This window comes from Mixophyes fleayi, chromosome 3 (assembly GCF_038048845.1).
Source record: "Mixophyes fleayi isolate aMixFle1 chromosome 3, aMixFle1.hap1, whole genome shotgun sequence".
Taxonomy (NCBI): domain Eukaryota; kingdom Metazoa; phylum Chordata; class Amphibia; order Anura; family Limnodynastidae; genus Mixophyes; species Mixophyes fleayi.
Window position 1 is genome coordinate 74,266,664 of NC_134404.1, and position 22,944 is coordinate 74,289,607.

The 22,944-nt window shown below is 40.6% G+C and overlaps 1 protein-coding gene and 1 long non-coding RNA gene across 2 annotated transcripts in view; one reads left to right on the forward strand and one right to left on the reverse strand.

Moving 5' to 3' along the window:
• The first annotated feature begins 5,474 nt into the window (after nt 1-5,474).
• MYO7B (myosin VIIB) overlaps nt 5,475-22,944 on the forward strand; it is a 104,894-nt gene continuing 87,424 nt past the window's right edge. The window contains exons 1-5 of the mRNA XM_075201846.1: nt 5,475-5,523; nt 8,803-8,910; nt 16,849-17,001; nt 17,788-17,972; nt 21,197-21,318. Coding sequence (XP_075057947.1) covers nt 5,506-5,523; nt 8,803-8,910; nt 16,849-17,001; nt 17,788-17,972; nt 21,197-21,318 — 586 coding nt within the window. The 5' untranslated portion in view covers nt 5,475-5,505. The remainder of the gene's footprint in view (nt 5,524-8,802; nt 8,911-16,848; nt 17,002-17,787; nt 17,973-21,196; nt 21,319-22,944) is intronic.
• Nucleotides 15,757-22,944, reverse strand: part of LOC142143738 (uncharacterized) — a 713,023-nt gene continuing 705,835 nt past the window's right edge. Inside the window, exon 2 of the long non-coding RNA XR_012689572.1 lies at nt 15,757-17,991. This is a non-coding gene — a long non-coding RNA (uncharacterized LOC142143738). The remainder of the gene's footprint in view (nt 17,992-22,944) is intronic.

A 22,944-nucleotide genomic window follows, 5' to 3' on the forward strand; every position in this document is an offset into this window, starting at 1 on the left:
CTATTTATCATTCATTTTAACAGTCTACAAGGCTGTGGAGGCAGGGGCTTTTCCGACCTCAAGGCTTATTACTGGGCGGCCCAGCTTAGCTCAATAGTCTCCTCATTTGCTCCTCCCTCATCTCACACATGGGCAGACTTGGAGGCTGCCTATCTCTCCATATCCGGTCTATCTGGGGAATTCCTTCTGATATTCGGAGGGCTCTAACCAAATGTGTTCAAACTCTGAATTTTGCAGCCTGGGTCTGGGAGACCTGCAAGAGCCATCTCTCTGTCTTTCCAAATCCACTACACATTATACCCCTATGGCACAACCCTACCTTCCCTCCGGGCATGTCCCGATCTTTTTCTCGGTTGTGGACCAAGGCGGGATTCCGATTCACAGGAAGCCTCCTTGAGCGAGGAAGGCCTATACCCTATGACGTTCTCTGCTCTAGAGTTCCTAACTTTCATCCGCCTTTCTACCAATATCTGCAGGTTTGGCATTTCCTCCTATCACTCCTGTCGGACAGTTCGCCCCACCTCCCCTCCCGATTTGAATCTCTCTGTCTCTCCTCCCCCCTACGAAGAGGTATGATATCCTCCCTGTATAGTCTCCTACTGGAGAAACTGGTGACGACCGGGAATACACATGAGAGGGACCTGGGCCCACCCCCGGAGGAGGACTGCTGGGAGACCATTAGACTGAATGTGGCCTCTAACTCCATCTCCACATTAATTAAGGAAAATGCGTATAAAGTTTATTATAGGTGGTATCTCACACCCGATAGGCTCGCAAAGATGTATCAGTCGGCTTTTCCTGATTGCTGGAGAAATTGTGGTCACCGAGGCACCCTCGTACATATCTGGTGGTCGTGCCCTGTCATTTCCTCCTTCTGGGATAGGGTTGCGGGACTCCTTTCCTCCCTTCTCCAATGCCCTATTAGGAAGAACCCGTGGGCCTTCCTGCTTTGTTATCCTATACAGGACCTTGATACCCACTCTGCAAAACTAGCTTCACACGTGCTGGCGGCCGCCACATGCCTGATATTATGGAAGTGGGCGGAGCCCCCTCAAATCTCTTCTCTAAGATCATACATATGGTTCATTGCTAACATGGAAAAGATCACCTCGTTACTACGAGACAAAGAAGACAAATTCCATCAGGTTTGGGCCCCCTGGCTCTATGCCTAGGGTCTCGCAGTTTTTCTCCCTCCAAATAATTCCCCTTCTACACAATCCCATATAACATTGAGCCTATCGCTTCTCTAAAATACCACCATACAGACCTGATAGTGCCCCCTCTTGAGAGAGAGCACGCTTCTCTTAGTTTAGTTCACTCAATGACCATATCCTTTTCCCCCTCCCCTACCCTACACCCCTTTAATGTCTGTTACCCTACCCTACCCCTCCCTCCCCCATCACTAATTTGTTATGCTGTAATAAGTATTTCTGTTGTGAGAGTGACATTGCTGGATACTTATATTTTGAATGCTTCACTCAAGTTACTTTTTGTTCTCTATTTATGTAACTCATGTTTTTTTTTATGCAATAAAATTTTGAGTTAAACAGTCTACAAAATGACAGCTAGAATCTGATTGGTTGCTATAGGCAACATCTCCACTTTTTTAAACCCAAATCTTGATAAATTTACACACACGTCTGTACCCAACACAGACTTAATTTGTAACGGTTACAAACATCAGGATCAATGACTCAACCCCCCAATAACCATACAATGCATAGGCCTACAATTAAATTCTTATACAAACAGTAAATAAAAATAGTATATCATATAATTAATGCAACTTACACATCTGAATGCTGTCTAATGCCATCTGATGCAGAGATGGTATAACTGGTGCAAAAATAACTACAATTGATTTCAAAGTCAGTTATTGGTTTCTTCAGAGTACTAGATCCTGTGTTAAAGTAGGAAGTTTGCTGTTGCTTAGGAAAGTGTGTGAGTGAGATTTAGAATGGTTGGGGAAGGGGGGATCCCTCATCAGAAATTATAACCTGTGATATTAATCTCTGCAGGGATGTATATTCCCTAAAAGGAATTAACAATTCTTTGACTGTGATGAGAGTCCCTTTATCTTTAAATCATACTTGCCAACTTGGGCAAGCTGGCATCTGGGAGATCGGGGGGGGAGGTGGGCGTGTGGGGACGGGGTACCGGGAATTGCATAATTGACCCCGCCCCTAAATTACATCACACAGTTTTAGGCAATTGCAGCAGGGGTGGGGCCACGATGACGCACAAATTGCCTGATAAGCCCCCCGCCACTAAACTAATGGTCAGCTAGGAAACGGGAGGTTTGCCTGCTCTTCCGGAAGTCCGAGAGGACTCCCAGAAATTCGGAAGTCTCCCGGACATTGCGGGAGAGTAGGCAACTATGCTTTAAATTTGTTTGTCAGTAAAGTATCTGTTTTATTCCCTTTATCATAGAATGATTGTTTTAGATGTCCTAAGGTGTGTTCTATGTTCTCTGCCAAAATTGAATAGAATTCACCTCTTACTTTTGTTACTTGACCCTTTAGTGCCATAGAGTGTCAATCTTTATGTCTCGTTTCAATTTGTTCAATCTGTCTATTTTGTGGTTTGTTTGTTTCTTTCTACATGTAAAATAACTTTTAACATGACCTTTGAGGCTTTATATGCTTTATGGTCTTTCTTAAGCTAAGGTATATTCTGTGAGATGTGTCTTGGCCTATGCTGTGGTACTTTGGGATGAAGTTGGGACAATCTGGAGTTGGTACGTTTCCCTGTTTCTTGGGTATCAGCCATACATGAAGAAAATATTATAAGCAGGAGATTGTCTCGCTACTTCACCTTGATGAATTCATTTCTAGATCATCATATCTTTATTGATGCAAATGAGATTCTATTCCATTTCATAATAAAATAATGAATAACAATACAGAGATATATAATAATAATAATAATAATAATAATAATATAAATTCAAGTGAAGTATTCACTATGGCCATTGGTAAAATAATTATCATATCAAATTGCTAGATAAATGTAGCAAATGGGAAATTTATATTTTTATCAGCGAATTACATTAATGTAGGGCTATACAACATGCAAATTACAGTCAACTCTACATAATGAAACATTCGGAAACATGAAAATAAAATAGTACTTTGCATTAATAGCAATGTATCCACACCGATCGTGGTAATAGCAGTGTATCTGCGGTTGAATTTTTAAAGCACAGTGTCAGGAATGCCCAGCCTGTCCCAGATACAGCAATCTGAACAGCTGGTCGTGACTGGCGTCACCTTAGTCACTTAGCAATGAATACAGTTTTTCTGCCACCACAAAGGATTTATTATGGTGTCCTTACGTTCACCAAAACCACTTGCTGATCAGATGAGGCTAGATAGTGGTGTTGATGGTCACCATCATCATTGTGTTCCTTTGCACCAGCCCTCCGGGACTTGTAAGAGATACACCTCCTAAAAGGCGCATATGCAGATGCGTCCACATCTAATTATGTTGCTATTGACAAAGTGAGCACACCCTGACTGTTCTCAGCTTGTGCCTGCCCGCCCATGCTAACTCCTTATTCGCCTCTCCATGTGTAAGGGGGTGCAAGCCTACAATATGCAGAAAACTAGATATATCTAGATATACTGCCATTCTTGGTGGGAACGCAAAGTTCAGAAATGCGTGTATTCCGCTAAAAAAAAATTGTTTATGCCCCATTCTAAATAAGACCCAATATGCGATACCTTCTCCACCTTACACATTGCAAAACAACATCTGAAATCATATCTAAATCTGGCAATTAATGAGTAAGCTAGTAGCTACTCTTAATAAAGCGCCTCTAAACTTTATTTAAGAGTTATAAAACATCAGAAGTGCAGTACAGCAACCTAATTGGTGGAGCCGTGCTTCTCAGTTTGCACTAGTGTGCTTACATTTCCACCAAAAAGAACACACAGGTTTTTGGAGCAAGGTGGCAGTATTTGAAGAAGAGCAGATGTTTGCAACAGTCAATGGGAGCAGTTGGACAAAGTAAAGGTGTTCATTGATAATGACGGAGTAGACACACCGATGTGCCTAGTTTTACAAAATCTAGATTTCATTCTATGTGATCAAATTATTGAGATGCAATAAAACGGTTGAGAAGGTTAATTTTTAGGGGCATTCCTTGTACATCCATTTCGACTCCGCAGAAGAACCTTGTTGCTACTTCACCTCTGAGCTGGCAGAGATCTGGTTTTGTTCTGCACTACTAATGGGACAGTCTTTTTTCCCTTCTACTTGTACTTCAGCGGACAAGCACATTTCTAGGTACACTTTACCAAATATAAAACAAAGCCTCAAGTCCTACCTATACAGACGCTCCGCTCATTCAGTGTGAGCAGTGGGAACTGAAAGGCCAAACCACCTTTACTAGACAAAGATAGAGGGGCCTTAATGGTCTGCCTGCTGCTCCTGCATAAGTGCAAAATAACCAGATACTTGCTGTACATAAAAACACGTGACGTGACAAAGAATGAGGCAAGTAAATTGAATAAATAAGTGCCTTATAAAATAAAATAAAACATAAAGTAAATACATAAATGTATAAATAAAGAATAAGGTCCCAGCCATTCAGCCAGATTCGAAAAGAAATCTTGCCCAACCAAAAGGCCATGAAATAACTGCTGAATAAAGCATGTGCTCTACATGACCAGGCTTCTCATCTTGTGTAATATAGGCATTGCCTGCATTCCCAGAAAGCCTTTATGGACTAGTTCCTTGGGCTCCCAGCGTCTTGGTCAAAGGACAAAGTGACGCAGCCTCACCTCCATAGAGTACCTTTAAACTCCATGGGTACAGGTAGATCTACACTCAAGCTGAGAAATAACTTCTATTGTTTACATGTCACACTTTATAAAGGTTAGACTATCAGAGCGCAGCATTTGATTGCTCTCAGCTTGTACGGTACATTTCCAATCCACCCACTTTGAGATTTTCATCATGTCTCCCATTGAGCAAAAATCTGAAATTGTGAAACTGATTTTTACTTTCACATGTATGAATAGATGGATGCCTTGTAGTTGGAAATTTAAAGAAGTATTTTATTTTTTAGGTTTTGTTCAAAATTCAAAAATTCAGTAAGTGTATAGTAACAATTTATCATGCCAAGAAAACTGTATCTAAGACAAAGTAATACATTACCTCCCACTGAACAGGCACAAAACACACCTATCTCATAACCTGAGTTGTTTTCAGGCAGGACAGAGAGGCATTTTCCCTAGTCCTTAGCATCCAATTGTTCCCTAGACCAGGAATTCTCATAGTCCCAAAGTAAAATACATATTGTTAAAACTGTATTGAAAATTACTTTTGCCCATTATACCAATTTATGTCATAATTCCAGTTTAAGTAAATTATAGTGTTTTATTAAATGTTTTTGCCCCAGCTTTTTCCTGCTTTTGCCCTCCCTGGTTATAGCCCAGTTGTGCTCATAACAGTGTTCTCTCATTTCTAGGCAAGAGTGTCAGCACAAAACCCTGACAAACAATGGTTATTCTCCGAACGGTAAGAGTCTTTATGCCTGTTACATCGCTTTAAAATGTTTGCATCATCAAAAAACTTTTAACTTTTAAAAAAAAGCATCTTGGATTTGTAAGTGTTTTTCTAGTTGAATACCCGTCACTCATCTTTTATTCTTTTGTGCGTATCTTCTAAATCTGTTTAATCTGTCTTGTTTAGCTGACTACCAAATGTCTGTCATGGTCAAGGCAATCTTGATTACCTGTTTATTATTGTGAGGTTTTTTCAAACTTCAAATCATATTCTTATATCCTAGCCACGAGGCACCAGACTTCCAAAAAAATCCCTTCTCAATTCAGCCGTCCAATGGCCTTGGTTCAGGCCAGTGGAGCCTCATATCAACAGGCCAGTATAATACATTTAGTGTAGGCAACCTATAGAAAAGTGTGCAGTAGATACTATTTCATCTACTTTCAGTATCTCTTTCTTTCTTCTGTAGGTACTGGTAGTTGTAGTAATACCCCTATAGATTGCCCTTGTAGAACCTATAAATGTGTCTATTACTAGTTAAGCATGCTAATAAAACTTTGCGATGTTAGGTAATAATAACTCTTCATACATGTAATTTTTACTTTTTATCATTTTATCCTGTATGTTATTATATCAAATCCTCTTATATAGAGTTCATAGAACTGCGAGCTGAAATCCAGTGAGAAAAGTACCGTAATAATATTTTTTCCGCGCATTATTACCGTAATGGCGGTAATAATGGGCGGACCGCGAGATTCTCTGCGTTTCCGCCGAGAATTGAATATGCCCCATAATATCAGTTTCTTCCAATATTCACAAAATCCTGAGATAAACAAAAACCTGAAATTAGGAACTTTCTTTTCTTGACGTGTAAACATATGGGGCCTGATTCATTAAGGAAAGTTAAGCAAGAAATTGAGTAAGTTTTCCTACTTAAGTGTTTTGGACAAAACCATGTTGCAATGCTTGATACTTGATAGCTTATTTGTACACTACTTGCCGATATGCGCATCTGCGAGCCATCTAACTGGCTCATGAATGAGCCCAGATTTGTCCTTTCAGATCTTCTTAGTAAATAAAAAAAGTTAAAAATAGATTTAAAATATTAAAAAATTGGGAAAAAAATGTCAAACTATTGAATCAAATATTTTATTCAAATAATAAACTTTTAATCATTAATTTTCTTGTTATAGCCATCCTGAGATGGTGATAACAGAACAAACATTGCAGCAGTACATGTACCGCCACAATCCTTGTTATAAGGCATCCGCTCCCTGCCACGCATCTTACCCCTGACAGGTGTTACCTCCAATGAGAGCAGCAAAATCATTGGCCCTGAAGATGGTGAAAACTCTCATTGTCCTTTTATAAACATACCTCATTTAATAAAGCATCTCCCAGAAATCAAGAAATCATTCGTTAAATTAGTAAGAAACACCGTACAGCATATCAGATATATTTTCATTCCATATCCTTGCCCTGACTTATCTAATCAAGAATTATATAAGAAGTTAAATACTAAATTGGCAGCTGTGTCAATAAATATTATTCTATTGTCCATTGAATGCTGATTATAGAAGCAATACTGTTTACCTTTAGTTAAGTTAGTTTCGTTTATGATTTAAATCATATGACGCATTATGCAGTTACAGGTAAACCCATTATTATTGTTTATTTATAGGGCGTCATAAACATTCAGCAGCTCCATACACAGCAGCAGAACAAGGGTAAAGTTAACACCAGTAGTGTAACATGCTCGTGAGAGCTTACATCAGGCCTGGCCAACATGTGCTTCCAGCATGCCCTGTCAGCTATAGGCTAGCTATCTACTGGCAAAGCATGCTGGGACTTGTAGTTTCACAACACCTGGAGAGATGAACATGGCGGAGAGAAGAGGAAGGGAGGAAGAGGATAGGGGCATAGAGGCACAGAGGGTAGGAGAAGGTAGAGGGGATCACAGTATGGGGTGGGGTGAGTGGGTGAAGGACCTGCATGGTTAAGGGAGTGAGCAAGGATAAGGCTGGAAGGGGGTGAAGAGGAGAGGGACGTAGCAATATAAAGCTAACAGAACAGTGTGAAATAATTCAAACAACAAAGGGAAGAGCAGGATAAAGCAATCCTCAAACATGACAATAAAACAAAACTTTTGAACAAAGGAGAGAATCACTGCACCAAGTATAAGTTTCTAGACCTTTCCCCTTAATATATCATACATTTTTAATTATTTAGGAGAAAATTTTTCTTAGAGAGTGCAAATTTAAAGAGTGAGAGGCAAGTGGTGGATTGCCCAGGTTATTATAGTTTTGCTGAGTTGTTTATAATAGTAGGCGTATATTGCATACAGTAAACTACCATATCCTTTTAAAAACTGCTGCAATAGAAGGGGGAGCTAAGGATTTTCATTCCGCCGCTAGCTAGCAGGTGACGGCAGAAATAAAATCAGGTAAAAGCTTGAGTTTGTGCTTTGGCAGCAGGTGACAACCTCTCCAGTATCTATCAGAAGTGTCAGGAATAATTTTGCATAATCTGATATAGTAATTGTACGAATTCTCCTTTATCTTAACGCAGACAGAGCTGGATGCAGTGCACTCCCAGATCTCAGACAATTCCTCTCCGTTTGTCTAAAGATTCGCAGATATCAAACTCCCACACAAATTCATGGAAGTCACCTACTAGGGTATAAAGTGTGTAGACTAACCCTTTAGTGCAGACTGTCTTATACAAAGTGTTTCAAGAGGTGTAAATCTTCAGATGGGTGGACGTTCCTAATATGCAGAAATATTAAAAAGCTTTTATGTAATAAATTTAGCAGAGATTGTAGATCCAGAAACTGGAGAAATATGGAGGCTCAAAGCTACATCGCTAAGGAATCGGACGCCACCTACCAGTCATAGGGCAGAGAATGACTGGATCATTTTAAAATGAAAACAGTATATATTTACCAATCTGGTTTGCAAAGCCACCTTAACACCAAAGTGATTGCAATATCCATCCAGTGTTCACTGTAACGCCTTGTGCACTACGGGCACTCACATTATAGGAATAAATTGTTTACCTTATTTCCCTGTCAATCTTCCTCATGTGATAATCCTCTTACAATACAAGAGTTTGATTAACTATTTATTTCAGCGAGATCCAAGCACAGTTAATTTTAATCTTAATAATAAAAGAAATGTATCATTATCTATTGGTTACCTTCTTGCTTACAGAAGGTAAAGATTTGTAAAGTACTGTATACTTACTACAGAATCTTCATTTAAGTAAGACATTAATATGCATATCATTTAAATACAGGGGGAACATGTTTGGCTGGAAGTCAATTCTGACAGCCGAGTGCCCATTGGCGCAGTGGTTAAAGATTCATTCAATGGACAGACGTTGCTCGAAGATGATGATGGCAAGGTTAGTGTCAAATCTGCATGCATGGCAAGTACATAAACATGGCAGGACCACTCTGTATACTTTGTCCACTTTTATCACACTGCACCTTTACATATGTTTGTTCTGTGTTTTGAGTGATCTATTCTGTCTACAAGCTTTGGTTAATTAATAGGAAATAATTTCAAGGGTAAAGAGGAAGTGGTAAGGGTAGACATACAGGTACATGTCATTATCACAGCCCCGCCACTCACTATGTGATGACATGAATCACAGCATTATACAATAAAAGGTGAGCCATGATGATGCAAATTACATTGTCATTCCCCTCACATTTGCCCATTGGACCTCCCCTCTGGGATCTCTTGCAGGCAGGGCCGGACTGGGACTAAAAATCAGCCCTGGCATTTAAAGCACATAGGCCCAGCTCTGTTCCAGATTAATAATAATTACAGTACATTTTGCAAAGCTCATTGTTATATGGTGTCCCGTGAGATATTAATGTATTACGTGCAGCTTGACTCTCTATTTGCAGCATAGGGCGCACCAGTATCAGATAATGGTATGCACAGGACTGGCAAGAGAAATTTGGGCCTGAGGTACAGTGAAATTTTGCCCTCCCCCACCCCCATGGGTGCACAGGAAGAGAGATGTATACCGACGCGAAGCGGCGTCGGTGAAGGGGTGTGGTTGCATAATGTTGGGGGGCGTGGTCAATATGTGGCGTGGCATAACAAATTGGGGGAGACTCAATTGCTAGTGATTTGATACATGGGTAATGAAAAATGAACAGTGATTTCTGTCAAATTTCAGCCGCAAAGTGTCTCGCGGATGTTCACTTTGCAGCTAATTGAATTCCCCCATTATGCATTAAAATGGTGTTGCTGTCACCTACCGGTTATTGCAGCTTTCACAACCTGGTACTGGATTCTTGCATAGATCCTGGAATGTTGGGACCTGTTGGAAAATGTATATATGGAAAACCGAGCAATAAGTGAACATCGTACATGACACAGATCACACAGTATAAAATACATACATTATAATAAAATATTACATTTATCACCAGCTACATAACGCCACCCCTCAGACACATCACACCACATCCTGCATCACGCTACCCCCTGCCACATCACCCATCACACCACAATACCCCCCCAGACAAATCACACCATGCCACCCCACAGACAAATCAGACTACCACCCAGTCACATTATCATGCCACCCCCAAGGCACATTATCATGCCACACAAGACATATTATAACCCCCCGAGACACATTATGACCCCCCCCCAGCCTGCTGTACTTACCTAAGCAGCTAACATCAAAGTAAAAAAGAACGCCTTGCAGAGTGAGCAGGTAACTCTTAGTCTCGTGAGATTTGTGGCTCCAGGCTGGACAGTATATGATGACATACGCTGTCACCACACACTGTCCATGGACAGCTCCCCCCAGAGCTGGATTAAGGCTTTGGGGGGACTGGGGCACTTAAGACATGGGGCACTATGGTCTAAAATTAAGAGCATAGTATCATAATTTACAAAAGAGAGAGTTACTAACTAATACACAAATGTAGAAAAAATTTACCATTCAGTCGCTTATCAAAAATTATTAAAATCAGAATTTTGAGGTTCAGGTTCAGTTAGGTGGCATCAATATTATTATTTATTATCATAGATTTCTAAGGCACCACAGTGCTCCACAGTAGGGAAAATAGTACATTCATAAAACAGGGACATACTAGGTAGACTAAATAAATGAAGACTTGAAAACAAATGAAGACTTGAAAACAAAGGGTATGGAGGACCCTGCTAATTAGAGAGGAACAAGAGGAGCAAGGGTTGTTCAGATTGGAGATTATGACAGTTGTGATTGTGCATTAGTGTGAATAGTGTTTTCGAGGATAAGGTCACCTCTAAAAAAAAAAGATAGGTTTTCAGCGAGTGTCTAAAGATTTGAAGACTGTGGGAAAGCTGGATTGAGCGTAGTAAGGAATTCCATAAGAGGGGAGCAGCACAAGAGAAGCCTTGTAGGCGGGAATAAGAGGTGGCATTGGACATGGTTGCACAGGGGAAAAATAGATACTGGGAAATGGTAGAAAAAGGTGAGGAGACACATGTGATAAAAGGGGCAAAGAGAGACAGACACATAAAGGGGGCGAAGGAAAGGACAGACACCCACAATGTGAAGACAAAGAGACACAAACACAAAGGGTATAGAGGTGGGGCTAGAGGGTGCACTACGTATGTATACAATAAGGCCGTGCACTGTCTATACATGGCATTGTGTAATCCTTTGGGCAGAGGAATGGAGGTGGTCCTGCTGGTGCCACCTATGCGGTCACCCTGACTGACTGCCTTGAGCACCTAGTGTGTTTTACAGAACTGGCAGAGCCCCAGAAACAAAAATATACATATAGCAGCCCTGGGTGGTGGTGCAGCTCTAAAACCAACATTGTAAGAATATCACTAACCCTAACTTACATACAACCCTGACGGATTATACAGATCATATACAGCTTTAAATACCGGAGACCAATAACTTCATAATAATCAATATCAATAACAAGTTTATTCTGACTTATAAAGTAAAGCAAAATAGAAATAACTGTATATTTCAATATCTCAGTTAAGTTCAGTGCTAAATAACCATTATAAAAATGAGCTAATCAGTTAATTCTATTCCTTAGTGTTTGCTCATATATAAAAAGAATGCCATTTCCAGATGTTTTTTTTGTGCAGTATATTACTGTCCTCTTTTTTTTAAGTTACCTTACCTGTTGTATGCCCCAGGCTTCCTCCTTCAGACACTGCAGGCGGTCCTCAGCAGCATATAGTTCCACCCTGCCATGTACTTGGCACTGAAACGCCGGCTCCTTCACTTTTTAAAATGGGTGCCCAGTTCCTGGACCGTGCTCCCTGTAACTCTTCCCCTCCCCACTCGCGGATGCACGCGCCATCGCGGGTGCGCCACCTGCTGGAGAAAAAAAAAGTACTACTTTTTTTTTTTTTTTTAAACACTGCTTGCCCCGGCCCATTTAGCCATCGGCCCTTCTGGCATTTGCCAGAAGTGCCAGATGGCCAGTCTGGCCCTGCTTGCAGGGGATGTATAAAAATAGAAAGGTATGACATTAGATATCTGAACAGGCACCATATAAATATATAAATGTACCTCTGCGCATGTCTTCCTGAAGTTATCCATCTTCTGGACAACTATGGATCTATATGAGTAGTAATGAGAGAGTGAACAGCCCATGTACTGACAGGAGCATGCTCAGTGTGCTCCTGTCCTGAGTAACATCCTGTGACATCATCAAACTCCAGGAAGTTTCTAGCTTTCAAGACAAACTCTTGATTGGTTGTAAATGATCACATGAGATTTGTGTTCAGGCCATAGAAACAAATAATGTAAGGCATTTCTGACAACAATTTTGTATGTTCTAACATTTAAATTAGGCTTTTACTCAGGCTGTATATTAATGTTAGATATATCAAATATAAAAAAAATCCTGTATGACTGGCACACTTTAAATAAAGAGCAGGGGCTGACTAAGGTTTCAGGCCTCCTTAGGCTAATACACTTGTAGCACCGTCTCGCCTTTCAGGCTTATACGCAGTAGGTTAAAACAAACTCATTACTGCTTTAATCCGACTTCCTTCATGCCCAACACACCAATGTTTCTATTCCCGTGTTTTCGAAACTCAGCCCCACTTGGCTTTTTAAAAAGGTCACAGCAATCTTTGTTACTCATTTTGTTTTCATTAAAATCAGAACTGTATTGCCAAACAAGGGCATGAATGAGCGTTACTGAGGGTGAAGATGTGAAGGGTCACGCCCGCGCTTGTTGCCATCCTTGTCTCTCCTACTGGCTTATGCTCAAGTGCCCGCCCGAGGATGAGTCATTGTTGTCATCCTCTACCATGGCAATACGTCATGATTAAAACATTACAAAATTTTTCTTTAATGTTTTATTTTTTTTTAGTTTAGAGAGCAACTATTCTCTTATATTTTAAAATGAATTTCAGTTTATACCTCTCCCTGTCACAATTTTCCCCCCTCAAATTTTTGAGCCCTAGGCTGCTGCCTAATCAGCCTATTGGATAATCAGACCCAATAAAGAGGTTGCTTAGACGTTCCAGTTTCTCTCCAATTGGCATCACTACTTGTGTAAATGTGATGCAGACATCCCAGCGATCGATTAGAGTCAGTTTAGCAGCATTTTTTGAGACCGCTCTTGACTTTACCTGACACTGACCTTTCACTTATGTCCAGATAAATATGTGTAGAACGTGGGTTTCGGCTGAAATCACACACGGTGATGAAACGCATAAAAAAATTGAAATGAAGATACAGTATTCCCGTTTTGACAGCTGAAGAAGTGGTGAGATCATAACTCACGGTTTCTGCTTAAGTCAGTTTGTCCTGGTCTTTTTATTGCTTAATTTTACTCAACCTGTTATTGATCTTTGGGACAATGCAAATGTTCCTAATTTGAGAAAATTAGTAAGACTGTTTGACATAATTAAACATGAGATTTAATACTTTAATGTATGGATGTATGAGGTTGCTTGAAAACAACTAAGCTTATTATTACACTTATCGGAGAGATCATTATTATTTTATTAGTGGAAAAAAACCATCATCTTTATGGGGCAACACCATGGTTTCTAGTTAATGAGGAATGGGCACTGTCAGGAGCCATCTCTGCTTCATTGCTGCCGCATAGGGACGGGCGCCTGTCTTCCGTGGCCGGTTACCTCCTGTTGCTCAGCAATAGGTTTCCTTCCACCCCGGCGCTATGGCGCATGTGTGTCCCATTGCCAGGTGATGGGATTCGATCCTGAGCTCCGGCGGCAGTCAGTGACATCACGGACCACCGGAGACTCCTAATCAGCCCCTAATTAGCCTCCATTTTTAAGTATTAGGCCTCACCCTGCTCCAGAACTCCTCCTTGTTCCTGCATCCTGCACCTGGTTACCTTCTCCCTGTTCCCAGCATCCGGTTGTCCCTTGGTTCCTCGGCTTTGTTTGTGACCCCTCTCTTGGATTCCGATTTCTGTACTGCTGTTACCGTTTGGCTACTGACCTCTGGCTTCCCTGACCACTCTTTGGATATTGATTCTGTACTTTGCTCTTAGCTGCCTAAACTCGTACTGTCTGACCATTCTCTGTTCACCTACCTGCTTCTCTAGTAACTGACACGGAGAACCACGACCTGTGCGTCCCTTGCAGCAAAGTCCAAACCTCCTTGCAGCCTCCTAGCTCAGTAGTGCAAATACTGGCAAGTAGCTACCATCTCCTGTCTATGTAAATGACATTAACATCACTTTACTCTAGAGTCAAAATGTTCACAGCAGCAGGAGATTGACTGTACCGATCTTGCGGGAGGGAGTGACCTGTCTATTTGTGCAACTACATTAGTGAGGTCAGGGCTGTACGTGGCAGGGACAGTGTCATGGTGTGAGGAGGAGGATGGTAGTAAGTGGCGAGCTACAGCCTGAGTGTTAGATAGTGGAAAGAGCAGGATCCCCTGAAAGCAATAAAGATGTGAGACTCCCGTTACATTGATACAGAAAGATTGTGGTGTCAAACGGACATCTATTTAAAACATACATACATCCAACTTGCTTGAATATACCCGTTCTTATAGTTTGAATGCCAGTACTCGAAAAGCAGCTCAAAAGCTCTTTCAAAGGAGTTCAAAGCTCTACAAAAAAACATGTGAAAAACATATATGTTTTTTCAGGTCCCTATTCATTTGAGTAGTTCCCAGTTCAACACAACGCCATAAAATACAGCAGAAAATGCACAATAATATTAACCTGGCAATGATTCCAACACCAGCTGAGACCATAGTGCAGCATGCCTACAAAAATATTGATCACAGGTTGTTTCACGCTATACTTTTACTGGCTATTTACTGTTTAAAGAGTTAGGAAAACCTACCGACATTTACCATATTGCAGCTGGGAGGTTGAATAGCAGTAGAGCATTCCTGGCTGAATAGAACATGATCATCATCATCATCTATTTATTTATATAGCGCCACTAATTCCGCAGCATCCACAGCGTAAAATGTGAACCGAGATAGATGTGATGTGCTAGTGGCTCCTGATTGTCGCATCCCCATCTAACATTAAATAGTTAAAGAACTGTAATGATTCAGGTTCTCTTGTCTGCTGTTATTTGTTATGGAATAACATATTAGGATCTATTACTGGGATATATGGCCCAGTGCCGTAACTAGACCTTTTAGTGCCCTGGGCGAGACAAGGCACCGGCGCCCCCCATCTAAGTGGGAGTGGCATTTGACAAGTGGGTGTGGCCAACCTAATGTGGGGGTGTGGCTAGCACCTTACTGAAATAATTCTGTTACACATATTTGCAAATGCATGAGATATATATAGATATATATATATATATATATATATATATATATATATATATATATATATATATATATCCCAATGGGACACCACAGTCCCCATTGAGTATTATGGGGACTGCTGGATTGTGCGATAATTTGCTTAATGAGGAAGATATCTCCGATATCTCCTGTTAGACTTTTGTTAAATGGCCACATTACTTAAAAATGTCTAAGCCATTCAGAAAAATCCATTTCGCATAGTTTAGGGCTGTGTGATTGTACAATTCATTATCCTTTATTGGATATTAATTACATATTACTTCAAATGTTTGGTTAAATTCAACTTACATAATGTACAATTCTGTCCAGAAAAAAAACATACATAAAACACAATTGTATACATTTATAAGTCTCTGTAATATTATGCACCACATGAAATGAAAGTTTCTTATCAGTGTTCAGCACTGAGGCAAACATGTGAAATGGTTAAAAGATGACAACCAGTTAAAATTCACAAAGCTTCTATTTATAAACAATGTCCTGAATGAACATTCCTCCTAATGTTTGTAAATCCTGAATATTGGCATAGGTGTCCAGGAATAGTGGAAACGTTCACTTACAGTTCGTGGCAGTATATCCCTTTCCGTGTCCGGTTTCTATCTGCAGAGTTTGTTACCTCTCCTATATAAATTGGAGGGTGATTAACTCCTGGATCTGGCGTGACTGCAGCATTCCATACAGCTTTTGAAAAGGACTAATACACACGGACGTCATGAGAGAGAGATTAACTTTCCGCAGTGGAACGCATGTGCGTTCCACCGACAGGAAGTTCGGCATTTGGAACGCTTTGCTGCGCCCCCTTGGGCTTGCGCCCGGGGCGACAGCACCGTCCGCACCACCCTAGTTACGGCTCTGATATGGCCCATAGGTGCCTCATATAGATATTACAGCCTGTAAAGCAAATGTTGATGACATGGGATATTTTTTTTAGAGGTTAATGCCATATCTCCCCCTCTGTCATCTACAATATAAACATGATATATTGAGAATGTAGTCTACATAGAATAAACCATGGAAGCATGTTTTACTTCTCATTAAGTATGATGATCAGGGCCGGATTAAGGGAAGGGAGGCCCCCGGGCTAAGGATACTGTGAGGGCCCCCCCCATGAGGCCTCCCCGTGAACTTACCTCCTTCTGTTGTTCCACTCCCTGTAGCAGTTATGCGGTAAGTCCTACAGTGACAGCAGGCAGTTAACAGCATAACATTTGCTGTTAGCTGCCTACCATTTTCCTTGAACAAGTGACAGACAGAGACCCGATAAATGTCGGCGGGCCCCCCAGCAGCCCGAGGCCCCTGGGCTGTAGCCCCTTTAGCCCTATTGTTAATCCGGCTCTGATGATGATGCATGGACTCATTCATAGCTTGATATAATTCCAAGGGCAACGGTAATATAAAAACAAAAAGCAACTTGTTGTAGGAAACAATAAATAATAAATTAATGTTGGGTTATAGTGGACAATCCAGTTAGTGAAAAATGCCCCATTTTTAATGCTCCATGATGTATGTTACTGAGTCTCTTCTTTTGTGTTCCAGGAACACTGGATCTCTGCCCACAACATGAGGAGCATACACGCTATGCACCCCAGCTCATCCCAGGGAGTGGAAGACATGATCAGACTGGGAGACTTTAATGAAGCTGGCATTGTCCACAACTTGCACGTCCGATACAAACAGAACAACATCTATGTAAGACATCTCCAATCAGAAACAGCTGTGTAACAAATACCACTGTGCATCAGCAGGTTTATTTTACATTCCTAATTGGAAAGCAAACCACACTTCAGGCCTGAGGCTGAGTTGGACATACACACACTGGCAAATACGCAAATTTGTACTGCGCATGGCCACAGAAAAAGCCTACACATATGGGTGTATGCAGAGCTGCACGCATCTACAGAGGAGAGGGGGAACGGGGGAAGGAAGCTGAAGTCTAGCATAGGCCAAGTACAGAAAGGGTGTGTTCGTGTAACTGGGAACAAATGTAGGCCCGAAATGTAAACGCGGATAAGCTGATGATGAGGATTGCCAGTGACAGCTAGCCACTTCTGATTGGCTGATTGCAAATTTACCCATCAAGCTGATAGGTGCTTTCTTTATTGATTGGGTATAAATTATAGGATTCTGTGGACATTCATAGGCGAAGGAATACTATATCTGCTGTATTATATCAAGCCTAAGAGTGAATGTGTTTTTCACTAGCAAAACAAATGTTAACAAACTTTTCCTGTGCTCTTGACCTGGTAGTGTGTATGTGTTTGAGGGTGTATGTATGCTGACCTAAACCTGATGCATATGCTGCAGGTGTAGAGCTGGATGTGTGTGACTCAGCATATGGGTGTAAATACGCTAGTTTTATGGGCGGCTATTTTGAGTGTAAATTACTCCAAACTTGCGTCCAGCTCAGCATCAGGCCCTTAATGTTCAGAGTTTGCAGTCTAAGGATCATAATCTAATTGCGTATCTTTGTTACAGACATACACTGGAGCCATCTTGGTGGCTCTGAATCCATATAAGGAGCTGCCTCTTTATGACATTGAACAGATCCAAATGTACAGGAACCGGCGCATTGGAGAACTTCCTCCACACATTTTTGCGCTGGCAGATACCTGTTTCTTCAACATGCAGAGGAATAAAACTGACCAGTGCTGTGTCATCAGGTACTGCCAGAAAACATCTCTGTAATACACAAGTAACATTAATTATATTATTATTATTATTATTATTAACACTTAGTTATACAGCACCAGCATACTCCCATAGTGCTTTATAGTTGTGATATATGTATAAACACTTGTAAATGATAATAAAAATACAATAATATCCCTATAGGCACTGGGTGCCTGGAAGGCTGAATGCGGAAATGCTTCCAATTAACTCCTGCAGCTCTGATGGGAGACTGTGCAGCTTAATGTTAAAGTACCTGAACACAGCGCTGGAGAATCAATTAGCAATACATATAAACTTATACTAAAAATATGCCAGAGGAAGTCTCAGTACCATAAACTACTTTACTAAAACGCACAATAAATACTAACTCACTGTTTATATCATGTCAGAATGACTACACAGAATAAAGCTAAATTCTGACATCTCTAAAATAAACAGTATTAGTACACTACTATTAATAGTCCTACGTCTCTTATATGCAGCTGACTGGTGGGCTTTGCTTCTGCTCATTAGTGGAGAAGGGAGGTCACTATACAAAATTATTTATGCATATACTTCTCCTTTGGATTTGAAAACTATATGGCTCTCATTCAGAGATTTCACACTAGAATATCAATCTTTGACTACACTGACTACAACAGTACAGTATAGTCCTCTAGGCTCTCAAATTAAGCAGCTTTGTTTCTTCTAAACCGAATCATTAATAGCTGTGAAACTTGGGTATAATAATCATTAATGGCTGTGATCCTAGGTATAAATCAGATAATATATATAGCATGAACTTCATATGTAGTTACATTATATATATATATATATATATATATATATATATATGTATATACATATATGCCACAAAGGAAAACAGGCAGGGCGCCTCATAGTGTGATATCAAGATGTACAGGTAGAAAAAGGTAATAAAATGCGTACCGTAAGGTAAGCGGCAGTGAATATCACGGCGGAGATGGAGATAACCTCTGTTCTGGTCTGGTTCCTCCGAATCTCCAAAGAATCAGCACAGCGATATAGAGAGAACAGACATAGTGTAACACCGCAATGGATAATGATCCTAATGAGGGTAACACACCTCTAAAACACCAATGTTCTATGGGGTGTGTGGGACCTAGATCCCAGAGTCACATAAAAGGGGAACACCCTTTAAAGTGCAAAATAAATAAGCAATCTGCGTACCAGACACCAAAATAGATCTCACATATCAAGCAAAATGTTGATAGCAGGTTTTCACATAAGCTTAACCATGAGTCTCCCAGTTTCAACCTCATTCAATGGGCAGACATGAACCAGATTGAGAAAAAGGAAGACCAATTTGGTATGTGTACAATAGTTTTAATAAAAATGTATAAAAAGCACTCACATTAGGTATGCAGAGTAACGCTGGATAAAAGTAGTGCAGCTCAATGCGTTTCGTCTGGGAGCAACCAAGACTTCATCAGGAGCAATAACAAATCTAATACATACATTGTGGCTACTTATAGTGAAACCGCGCCATATTGGCACATGCGCGGTGACTGCCACTCATCGCGCATGCGTGAAAACTACATGCAACTTTATTACTTCTGGACAATTCAAGCAATGTGGATGGAAACGTGGGTATCGTAAAAAAGTGAAATCTTTATATGCTCCCCTCTACATATAAAAGAGGGGAACAAGCTCAATAAATTGTTAAAGTATGTATTATATGTGTGTCTCGAGACTAATGTGCGCATGCCCAGTTTGCCCAAGGGCTTCCGCTAGATGTATTCAAAACGTGGTACATAAAATAACCTAAAACTGATTATGAGATATAATCCGTACAACTCTCCAAGGAGTCTAAATAAATATATATATATATATATATATATATATATATATATATATATATATATATATATAATATATTTAATAAATTCTGGCCCCAAGAAAATGTACCAAACCTATACCCATAAATGAGTGTTCATTACGCAGGTGCCAAGATGGCACATATACAACATGTACAAAAATTGCACAACAGATATTTTGCATCAATAAATGATATTTTGCATAAAAAAGTGAATAAATATCCCTACACTGTACAGTATTACCACCATATAAAAATCTTGATATATATGAGCATATGTACTCATGCACATATATATATATATATATATATATATATATATATAGTAAGGCCACCATCTAAAAAAGAGTTATTACATAATTAGAAAGCTATAGAAAGTGAGCTATTTCATAGTTTTCGTTAAGTCCTACGGGAGTAAGCGTACCCAGTTGGAAAATCCAGAACATTTCGCGTTGCGAAAGTCTCTGTTGGAGGTCTGCACCCCTTATGGGCAGTGAAACCTTCTCCAATGCTAGAAATCTCAGACAACTAGGATCCCCATTATGTATCTGAGAAAGATGTCTAGAGACAGAGTGGCTCTCCATTCTATGCTTAATATTACGAATATGTTCCTGAATACGGAGTTTTAAAGGACGTTTGGTTTTTCCTATGTATTTTAGCTGACATGAACATTCTAACATGTATATAATGGAAGATGTTAAGCAATCCATACGTTGTTTGATGGTGTATTTTTTACTATTTTTGTGATTATAAAAAAACGTTTTTGCAATGATTGCACTTGAAAGAACCTATATTGTCTGGAAAAAAGGTCACCGGTTTCTGAACTACAGGCATGTTGGATAATAAGCTCGGAGCCAATAAATCCTTTAGATTTCTATTTTTTCTAAATACAATCATGGGTTTGTCAGGAAGGATTTTAGATAAGATCGAATCTCTCTGTAATATTCCCCAGTGTTTATTTAAAGTTGACCTGATGAGGTTCTCACCATTACTGTATTCGGTAACAAATGGGATTATTTCCTTTTTGTCTTGTCTCATTGTATACTTCAATATTTCAGATCGATTTTTACCATTAATTTGTTGAATAGCTTCATCAAGTAGACGATTCGGAAAACCTCTATCCCTAAACCTATTTGAATAAATAGCAAGTTGTTCCTCAAAGTCTGTGTTCCCAAACCCTGTATATATATGTGTGTGTATATATATTTATTTAATGTAACTACACATGAAGTTCATGCTTTGTCCCATGCAGTCTGCCTATTATGCTTAAGCTTGCACTTGTCATACACACCACATAAAGATTGGCCACTTTGTTTTTTTTTATCTGGAATCCTGTTCCAAACATTGTCCATCTTTCACATGCCTCACTCTTCATTTCAGTGGAGAGTCTGGAGCTGGGAAGACAGAGAGCACTAAGTTAATGCTGCAGTTCCTAGCATCGGCTAGTGGTCAAAATTCCTGGATAGAGCAACAAATTCTGGAGTCCAATCCTATCATGGAAGGTAAGGCGAATAGTCAACCATTGCACTTTAAATCATTTAAAAAAAAATGTAATCGGACATTCTAAAACCGGTGCAGTAGGGAGAATCATTAACATGAAATGGAAAAGCTGATTCTTAGGAGGGAAATTAATTAGCCGTGAAGTGCCTCATGGACATTCTGGAGACACTTTGAAGCAAAGATTTTGGCAGAAATCTCATTTTTCCTCGCACCTCTATGGAGAGATTTCGACCGCAATTGCGGCCAATGTGCATGGCTCGATGTCCGCACGCCACAACGCCAGCAATTGAATTCCCCCCTTAGCATGCTTTCTGATCTTCTTTAGTGCCAAGTTCCAGCCAAAAAATGTTTTTGCTCATCATTAGTTATGATAAAATTGACATTCCTCAGCAGTTATCTTGCATGATAGCCCTGGACTTATTGAGCCCTCAATAAACAGAGATTAGCGTGAGTTGGTGTGGACTCACCACAGAGAGTTTCATTTAGCATATATTTTATTTTTATACATACTTTTAAAAGTTCAGGTTTTGCAAATCATTTGTTTTACCTTTATCAATATAACGCTTAAAGTAAGAATTTTAGTAAAATACTTAACGGTTGATAACATAACCATAGACTTTTAGTCTTAACCTTAACACTTATGTTATGTAATAAAAGACACCACACTGACTCTTCTTTATTGAAATAACCGTTCACTGATGTGGTGGCGGGAGAACACTGTACTCGGCCTTGTCTATTTCCTAAGCGCACCCTTGTAGTTTATCCTTAACTGAAACAACAATCCCCAGGCATTCCGGAAACCTGAACCCTTATGGGTTACTCGTAATGCACCACAAGCCAACCCAAAGGAGCTATATTTGCACTGTACCTAAGCCGACTCTTCAAAGGGAACAGGTTTCAAACGTCTCACTACCATCAATGTGCATTTCACCAACCTTGCTTATCGTTGCCAGGCTAAAGCCTGGACCAGCCGCAGGACCCTAGTCCTCGCAGTAAGCCCGCGCACCAAGCGGCTTCAAATACCATACCAGGGCTTGTTCACCAAGTGGCCCACCATACCTCAGGGGCTGTACCAGCACACCCGAATTCTACCACAAGCCTGCGCACCAAGTGACTCATCATACCTCTGGGCCTGTACCAGTACTCATACTTAGAAAACTCGGTCATGCACCAAGTGCCCATCCAAAGACTTGGGAAGTACCACTCTTACCACAGGGCACATCAGCAGGAAGGTTGCACACCACAACCAGCTAACGAACACTCAATCCAGTAGCAGTGGCGGATCCAGGGGGGGCGATCGGGGCGATCGCCCCCCCTAGCAGGGGCTTGCTGCTGACAGCTGCACACTGTGCAGATCCGTTCAGCAGTGACAGTGTGCTGCCTGGCTGCTCTGATTGTGTTTTAAACACAATCAGAGCAGCGGGGCAGCACACTGTCACTGCCGAGCGGACCTGCACATACTGTGCAGCCACCGGCAGCCTTAGAAGTCGGAAAGGGGGCGGGGCCTAAATCCCCCACCCCCCTTACATCGCCACGGGTATAGCAATTTCCTAGATCGCCCCTGTCCTGTAGTCGGGAAAGGCAGGGAGGGCAAGCTTTTCTGGAACCAAGGAAGCTGGATGACTCCT